This window comes from Lytechinus variegatus, chromosome 9 (genome assembly GCF_018143015.1).
Source record: "Lytechinus variegatus isolate NC3 chromosome 9, Lvar_3.0, whole genome shotgun sequence".
NCBI classification, from domain to species: Eukaryota; Metazoa; Echinodermata; class Echinoidea; order Temnopleuroida; family Toxopneustidae; genus Lytechinus; species Lytechinus variegatus.
The window spans coordinates 20,396,953-20,406,477 of record NC_054748.1 but is presented as its reverse complement, the minus strand read 5'-3'; the positions used below and the strand labels follow the sequence as shown (position 1 = coordinate 20,406,477).

The window sequence follows — 9,525 nt, the reverse complement described above, 5'->3', positions numbered from 1 at the left end:
TTGAAATTGACCAAAATATGCACATTTTGAAATTAGCTAATATTGGATGTTGTTTGAAGGTTTGCATGGTGGCATGTACAATTGCTGATGTGGTTTACGGTACACCATGTGGAGTGTTATAGAAACAGTGGATAGAAGAAGAGAAGAAGTGGATAGGCGAGAAAGTGGAGATTTGAGAATAGAGTATTCTTTCTTGAAAATAGTCCTGAAAAGGACTGTAAACCAGAAGGAATGTTGAGTGAGAACAGCTTGAGTAGTAGAGCTGATGAGGAGATGCTGGCTTGAGTCGGCGAGTAGAGATGATGAGTAGTAGAGAGACTCGACGTTTCGGACAGGTTGACTGTCCGTCTTGAAGATGGACAGTCAACCTGTCCGAAACGTCGAGTCTCGGACAGTCAACCTGTCCGAAACGTCCAGTCTCTCTCAAAATTGACACATTTTGAACTTCACCAAAAAGTATTGGCATATAAAAACTGACCAAGCATTGGCATCTTTTAAACTTGACCTATGTATTGGCATTTAAAAACTGACAAAGTATATTGGCATCTTTTGAAATTTACCAAAGTATGTTATAATACTGACCAAAGTATATTGGCATCAGAAAATATTTTGAAGAAGCATGCATTTTAGATTTTGATGTTGCTGGCTTTCCATAGTGGAGGTTTATGATCAGATCAATCGCAACTCTTTGTAAGATGCGAGCTGGTCTAAAGAATTGTTTCAACTTCAGTGAATGTTTGACTGATGGAGGTTTGACTTAATTGATGTTTTTTCCTGATCCACAGTTGTTTGACAAAGTCCGGGAGGCACAGCCAGGCTTCCAGTCAAAACTTATCCCCATTGAGAGCGACCTGATGGACTCCGACCTAGGGTTAAAAGAAGAAGACATCAGAACACTTCAGCAGGAGACAGAGCTTGTGTTTCACATGGCAGCCACCGTTAGATTTGATGAAAAGCTATCGTAAGTATGCCTAGATGTATGATTTAAAGGTATAAAAGAAAGTAGTTGCAAATAACAATTATTTCATGAAAAAGTGTCTTGAATCAAAGTTAATTTTTACCAATTCTATATCTGGTACGTTAATGGAAAGTTATCTTTGTGAAATTATGAAATCTTAGCTCAGCCAAAGAGTACTCGAATATCACTAAACATCCTGTGCGATTTTCAGGTCGCATGACCAAGGTCAAAGGCCATTTAAGGTCAATGAACTTTGACCATATTGGGGTTATTCGTTGAATTACCATCATAACTCTGAAATTGTATGGATCTAGTTCCTAAAACTTGGACATAAGAGTAATCAGGTATCACTAAACTTCCCATGGGAGTTTCAGGTCACATGACCAAAGTCAAAGGTCATTTTAGGTCAATGAACTTTGGCCATGTTGGAGGTAATTTTGCTGTCATAACTTTCAATATTTTTGGATATAGTTTATAAAATGTGGACATATGGATAATCAAGTATCATTGACAAGTCTTAGGTCACATTTTGGGTCAATGAACATGATATTATACCATTGTATGAATGTTTTTGTGAATAATTATTTAATTACTTGTTTATTTTATAGATAACACTTAGGTGGTAATTTCATTGGATTCTGTTCAAATATTTATAAGATCTTCATCACAACTGGCATTTATCTTTTATATTACCTCTTCTACTGAATTTCAAGTCATATGCTTTTGTCTCACCTGCATTGCAGAAAGAATTTTAACTGTCCGTCTTCATACATGTATTACTCATGGTGAACCGTAAACCTTCTCAACTTTATAAATTCCACCATGCAAACCTACAAAGATCATCTGCGTTTTATATTGTTTAAATTGATTCTTTCAGATTTGACAATAAGGAAACTTTTTAATCATAACATGTTGAACAGCATAATCTGGAAGGGGGTCAAATTTAGTTTATAATGAAGAAAGTATAGACTTCATTCTTTGACATACATGCAGAGTGATTAAACCTAAATTATTTATAGAAGGGGCGTCGTGATACGGTTACGACTCTCTTCTTTCTATCAGAGGTATGTGTGTTTGAATCCCAACAATCAAGTGTTTTCCTTCAGCAAGAAATTTACCCATATTGTGCTGCACTCAACCCAGGTGAGGTGAATGGGTACCCCAGCAGGATGAATTCCTCGACACTTTATTTTCTTGAGCAGCTTGAGCTAAGGACAGGGTAATGTAATTTGCGCCATTGAAGAGGCAACTAGATAATTGCCACCTTATGAATGCTATTATTATACATTCAGATTAATATAAATGCAAATTATTTCTATTTGTTTCCAGACATTCCCTCCACTTGAACGTACAAGCCACAAGAAAAATCCTGGAACTGAGCCGAGGCATGAAGAAATTACTGGTAAGTATAAAAAAAGTATGAAATTGAATTTCTTTGAATTTGAAAAAGAAAGTCTTGTGAATGCAAAGTCAAAAATGCATCTAATAATTGTAAAGTTTGATAGATGAAAGGGGAATCTACTAATAAAGTGTCCTGCTGCAATATCAATTGTCAAAACCTGGAGAAAGGGGAAAGGAAGAAGAAAGAAAGTTTTGAATAAGAGAGAAGAACAAATTCTTGTTTCGGAGGGAAAAGGAGCTCACTAGCTCAGCTGGCAAAAGTAGTCAACTAACTTTGACTGGTGCCAATAAGACCAAAAGAAGATGGAGAAAAAGAAGAATAAGCATGACAATACAATCTTCCAGTATGCATACATGAATTTTGCCTTATTCCTGCCTTGCTCCAAAATTATAGTATTATCAAACTTTGAAAGCAATCTCTCCCAAATGTTTGATTTGGTAACAAGATACATGCAAAGTTAACATACATTACATGGGAAAATGGTTAATAATGTAATGATATAATCTGGAAAACATTTGAAAGAAAGGGTATTCATAATAATGAATGAATGAATGAAGAGGCAATTACTAGAAAGGCAAAGCTTTATTCCTGCTGCCATATTTACAAAAACTGGATACAAAATTTAAATATTTGATGTAATAAATACTGTATACCAGATATAAACATTGAGCATAAAAGGGCGAAATGCAAATTTTAACACAATGAACCCAAAAAATATTTACAAGTTAATTACTATGAAAATGAAAGGGGGAAGAGAAAAGAATCCTGATCAAGCATTAGAATATTGACAGAGAAGATGGGCTCTATAAAATGTTTATCATATACAGCAGCAAGGTATTTATTTATTTATTTATTTGTTTCTGCATGTCATGATAATTTACATAGTGTAACCATCACAAAATTGATTACATTGAATTTTACATAATAATAATGTATAATTATGATGATTAACATAACATTAACATAACTGATTATAACAAGGTTGCAGACATGCAGTGGTATGACAAAATAAGCAGATGCTTGAGCTGTTGTCAGACCTTTGGATATATGAAATGCATACATAAATATAAAAACAATACTGAAAAGTCAAAACTAATGATTACTCAAAGAAGGGAAAGAAAAAGAAAAACAAAACAAAGAAAACTAAATAAACAAATTATTATGTTCCACAACTATTTACAAATATTTACAAGGAGTGTATGAGGCGTAATAATACTTGAAATTATATCAATCCTTAAGTTTAAAATGTACAGTGCAACAAAATGTGTCTTGCTAAAGAAATTACATCTTAGAGACAAGTATGCGTTTTACCGCATTTTTGAAGGAATGCACTGATAATATATTCCTAATACTAGTAGGTATCGAATTCCAAACATCAGGGCCCGTATTCCATAAACTAGACAAGCATGCTTAAGTCAAAAAATCTAAGCATTTTGTCTTATTTTCTGTCTAAGATAAAATTCTTAGCCAAAACGCGTATTCCATAAAGAATTGGCTAAGAATTTTGTCTTAGAATTTGGCTAAGAGGTTTTGCGCAACTAAGACAGATATAGGATGAATGGCTAAGTAACTTTTCTTAAAAATGCAGATTCTGTATTTCATAAATACAACATGGCTAAGGATTTGAGGAAAAGATGTGCAAGACACATTTATGCAAGTGTCGGAAATTGTGTTGCCATGGTAACGGTATATATTGGCAAAAATTGTGTATAAATCTTGCTGTTCTATTTCCTCAGTTTTTAACAAATTTTCATTAAATGTACGTGGCACAAACATTAGTCTTGATGTGAAGATGTGCAAAACATATTTTATGCCTACATAAAAAATTGTGTTGCCATGGTAACAAAAAAAATACCAAAAATAAATGAAAATCTTGTGATTGAATTACTATATCAGTTTTCAACTGGTCTATTCTAAAAACTTGGCATACACATTAGTCTTGAGTTGAAGCTGTCTAAGACATATTTTTGCCTGTATCAAAAATCGTGTTGCCATGGTAACGAAATATTATTTAACGAAAATCTTGTAGTTCAAACTCCTTCATCTTTTTCAACCGATGCTCATGAAATTTGGCACACACATCAGTCTTGAGTTGAAAATGTGCAAGAATATTTTTTGTCTGTATCAGAAATCGTGTTGCCAAGGTAACAACATATTATATAATGAAATTAGGTGAAAATCTTGTGGTCTGAAACCCTTTTTAGTTTTCAACCAATTCTTATAAAAGTTGGCTCACACATTGATTTTGAGGTATAGATCTGCAAGACATAGTCATAGTCTATATTGGAAAATTTGTTACGTGAACCAATTTTTCTGTGGCCGGTCGAGACAAGTATTTCCCAATAAAACCAATATTTCGCAATTGGTAGCGAACTGATCTACAAATAAAAGAAATGTGATTAGACATGTGGGGGACTGTGTAGAATCGAAAACTACCGAGATTGCGACAAGAACTTGACATATTTACAGTGAGGCCAGAAAATGAGATTGAGTCGATGTGGATTTTACTAAAATGTACCGGTACTTTGGGGCTAAAAAGAAGATATTCACATTTGGCTGAATTCAAATTATTGCTGGATCCCTAGCCTGCTTCCTTTTTCAGGCCTAGGGCCTACTGTAAGATGAATAGATCTAGACTAGCCTACATACATTTACTATTTTTTGAAACTAGAATCTATATTTTGATAGAGCTACAAGTCTCTATTTTAGATCTCGACCTATAACTATTAACACCTAGATTGTAGTTCTACTTCTACTAGGCCTAGATCTAGATAGGGTCTAGCTTTTAGTCTTATTTTTCTTCTAGATCTAGGCCTACGTTAGAGATTCTAGATCAAACAGTAGACTAGTCTGACTAGATCAGCCAGTCCTATCGTTAGGGCTACCGGCTAGGCTAGAAATAGAATCTAGAATGAATAGAAGAAAGTATAGCCATAATACTATATAGGCTAGGCCGCCTAGACCTAAAGTAAATTTTTATATAAATGTAGGCCCCAGTCTAGACTGAGCTGTTGGTCTAGGCTTTACTTTAGGCCTGTTTTCTAGAAACCTAGATCTAAACAAACTCCCCAAAATGTATAAATTAAGAACTCCAAACAAACATATGGACCTAAGTAAAAGAGAAGTAGACCTAGATCTACTTAGAATCTACATAGACTTAGATGTCTAGGTCAGGACTAGGCCTAGAACTAAGTTTAGGCGTAGTTGGCAAGCAATGCATAGCGATAGGCCTAGCACTAGTAGCAGTAGCACTGTAGACAGGAATAACCGTCACTTCTGGGAATTTATTTAAAAGTTTCTGACATTTACTGTCATATCACATTGTGAGATTAGGGTCTAGTCCAATGTAATGTTGTTAGACTGTCGAGTGTCGTACTCGTAGTTTAGCAGAAAAACCAAAATACAGTCGGAGACAGAAGCTTTTGGTCTAGGGCTAGATCTAGGCCTCTCTAAGTCAGATCTATTCTAGTCCTACATGTAAATCTATCCCTGTCCTAAGTAAGGCTAAGCCAGGCTAAGTCCTGAATGTTGTTCTAGGCCTAGACCAATACTAATATAGGTCTATATGATGTATTAATATAGGCCTACTATTATATAGCTTCAGTCTCGGTTGCTCGATCCACTATGGCATGCCACTAGTACTAGACTAACAAAGTTACGTTTTGCAGCCTTCATGAAACTAGGCCTAGTAAAAAAAGTAAAAAACAATGTGTAATACTCCTTCAAACAGACAAATATTATAGATCTAATTGGGCCTAGGCTAGATCTAGGCCTAATGTTAGACCAAAGTCTAGTCTCAAAAGTTACAAAAGTTTTCCCTTAGGGGGCCTAGGTCTACTTAAACTGAAGTTAGAGTAAAGATGTCGAGAGGAATATATTCAATTTATATTTTGACAAACAATACATGAAAAGTAATATATGGGACTGATACACAAAAAAACTGTGCAAGTCACTCGGTTTGGGATTGAAATGTTTTGGTAATTAACAAAATTATAGATAAGTTGAATTAAAAATTCTTACCATATATGTGTGATGAATGCTCTTCTCTTACTATAATAGTTGTAATTAGTTTCAATTAAATCAATTTTTTAAAGAAAAAACAACTTTAGTCACATTTTTGCAAGTTTGTTGCAGTGACCTCTGCAGCAATTTATCATTAAGAAGGTCACTGAAGGTCATAGAATTTGAGACTTTGGCTTAGCCATATCGCCTGACTTGAGACAAATGTCTTAAAGTTTATAGAATATCGTTAGGGAAGATTTCTTAGACAAGCAAAATGCTAAGACAAATTGCTAAGACTTAAGCAAAAAGCTTATCTTGTTTATGGAATACGGGCCCTGGTCCATAATGTCTGACAGATTTGTGAGCCAACAGTGTGCGAGGGTTATACAAATACATATTAGATGCTTGTCTTGTGTGGTAGGTATGGATAGTATTATTTTGTTGAAACATATTGGAAAAGCAGGTAAGTAACATTTTGGCATTAAACCGATACATAAAAAGGGAAGTTTGAAGAAAATGGACATCATCAACAGTAAGACATTGCAGCTTTATAAAGAGAGGGCGTGTGTGATCACGGTAACCAACTCCAGCACAAATGCGAATTGCTTTCTTTTGCAACAAAAGAATTGGGTTTGTGACACTCGTTGATGTTGCCCAAAGAATATTGCAATATGACACATAAGGTAGAATAAGAGTATTGTACAACATGTAAAGTATTTTATAAGGTACAAGGTACTTAACTTTATACAGTATACCTATATTTCGAGAAATTGGTTTACTGATGTGTTTCATGTGATCATTCCAGTTAAGTTGATCATTGATATAGACCCCAAGGAACCTCGTAGATGTCTGTCTTTCCAGCAAAGCATTGTCAAGTTTCAATCTTAAATCATGATCAGCACATGACTTTCTGCCTTTAAAGTGTACATAATTAGTCTTTCTAACATTCAGTGATAACATATTACTTCGAAACCAATTAGATAATTTCGGAAGTTCGACATTAATGGTGTTTTCTAAGATATCAATATCACGGTGTGATAGGAAAACACTTGTGTCATCAGCAAATAATATATAATTCAATGTGTTTGATACCAAACAAATATCATTAATATAAATCAGAAATAATAATGGACCCAATATAGAACCTTGCGGCACACCGCACCTCAGAACTGATATACCAGAATTAGAATAGTTATAGCATGTGTATTGTCTTCTATTTGAAAGATAACTAGTAAACCAATTTAGGGCATATGTCCCATATGTTGGAGTTTATAAAGCAGTATTGAGTGGTCAAGGGTGTCAAATGCCTTGCTCAGGTCCATAAATACACCAATAACGTGCTCACGATTAGCCAGAGAACTAGATACATAGTCATAAAATTTCAACAACGCAAGGTCTGTTGAGTGAGACCTGCGAAATCCAAATTGGTTGGGATTAAGTAGGTGTTTTTTGTCAAGAAAGGCAATCAGTCTATTATAAACAATTCTTTCTAGTATTTTTGAGCAACTAGGCAAAATTGAGATTGGTCTATAATTGCTTATAACGGTCATGCTTTCCTTTTTATGAACAGGAATAACCTTGGCTAGTTTAAGAGAGGAAGGGAATACACCAGTTAAAATGGACAGATTACAGATATGCAGTAAAGGAGTTAGGACTGAGCCAATTATTTGTTTTAACAATTCTGAACTTATTTCATCATGCCCAGATGACCTACTATTTTTAAGAGACTTAACAATGTTTAATATCTCAAGATGATCAGCTGGCTTAAGGAATATAGATGATTCGGACCTGTCTTGTAAATATTCTTTGTAATTAACTTCTACGGGAGTTATTTTCTTTGCTTGGTCAGGGCCAATGTTCACAAAGTAGCTGTTGAATCCATTTGCAATGTCATTATCAGAAGTAAACTCTTTATCCTTATGGACAAATTTTGTGGCAGGTTCTGACTTATTTCGCTTACATAATATATCTCTAACAACATTCCATGTCAAGGGCATGTTACCTCGAGCATTCTCAAACTGTCTAGAATAGTGCAAACTCTGTGATGACCGTATACTAGAAGTAAGCTTATTTCCGTACTTTTTGTATTTTTCAACGTGCTCTTGTGAAGGTTTCTTTACACTCTTTTTATATAAGACATTTCTTCTTTTGATAGATTGTAGTATACCTTTTGTAATCCATGGCCGTTTTCCTGTACTTCTATTATTTATTCTAACAAGTGGAATAGTCTTGTCCGAATGGTGATGAATAATTTTACTAAATGATTCATAAGCCTGTTCAACATCATGACATTCCAATACATCCTCCCAATTATCTTCCTGACAAGCATCCCTCAAGCTAGAAATATTGCTTTCAGTAAATTTGCGCTTTAGTATAACTTTGGCCTTATTGTATTTGTTGGAATGAATATCATAAAGCATGCAGAAGATTGGAAGATGATCAGAAATCTCACTAAAAAATAAACCTGATTGGGAATAACCTTTGGTAGTTTTCACGAAAATGTTATCAAGAAGTGTTGATGACCTGTCAATTATTCTTGTTGGCTTGTTAATCATTGCACAAAGAGCATTAGACTCCAGAATATTTTGGAAACGGAGAGTGTTTGCATTTTCTGTCAATAGATCAACATTGAAGTCACCCATAATGCAAACTGATTTACCAGATGCATTTATATCAGTCAATAATAACTCAATACCTGTGAGAAAATTATCAATATCAGTTTGAGGGGGTCTATACACTATACATACAATCATGTTCTTATCAGAGGGTAAGTCTACTTCAATACACAAGATTTCAGCACTTTGATTTTGGAGGGAAAGATCTTCCCTGAGTTTGAAAGAGATCTTATTAGACACATAAAAGAGAATACCCCCACCACGGCCAATTGATCTATCTTTCCTTACTATCTGGTAACCATCAATCAGAAATAATGGTGGTGAATGAGCACTCAACTATGGGCGGCCATAAGTGCCAAAATTACCGATTTGAGAAATATATATGTACCGTTGAAAATAAACTAAAATGCAGAAATATATCTAAAAATAAAGAAATTTTTAAAATAATTAAGATAACAAAAAATAGAAATTCACAGAATCAAACATTAGTGCAGAAATAAGGACAAACACAAGAACAAGACAATCGCAAAGAATAATAAATGATAAAA

At 34.4% G+C, this 9,525-nt stretch overlaps 1 protein-coding gene across 2 annotated transcripts in view; it reads left to right on the top strand.

Moving 5' to 3' along the window:
* Positions 1–9,525, top strand: part of LOC121421310 (fatty acyl-CoA reductase 1-like) — a 31,431-nt gene that overhangs the window by 4,487 nt on the left and 17,419 nt on the right. For both annotated transcript variants that reach the window (XM_041615990.1, XM_041615989.1), the window contains exons 3-4: positions 786–961; positions 2,288–2,360. In XM_041615990.1, coding sequence (XP_041471924.1) covers positions 786–961; positions 2,288–2,360 — 249 coding nt within the window. The remainder of the gene's footprint in view (positions 1–785; positions 962–2,287; positions 2,361–9,525) is intronic.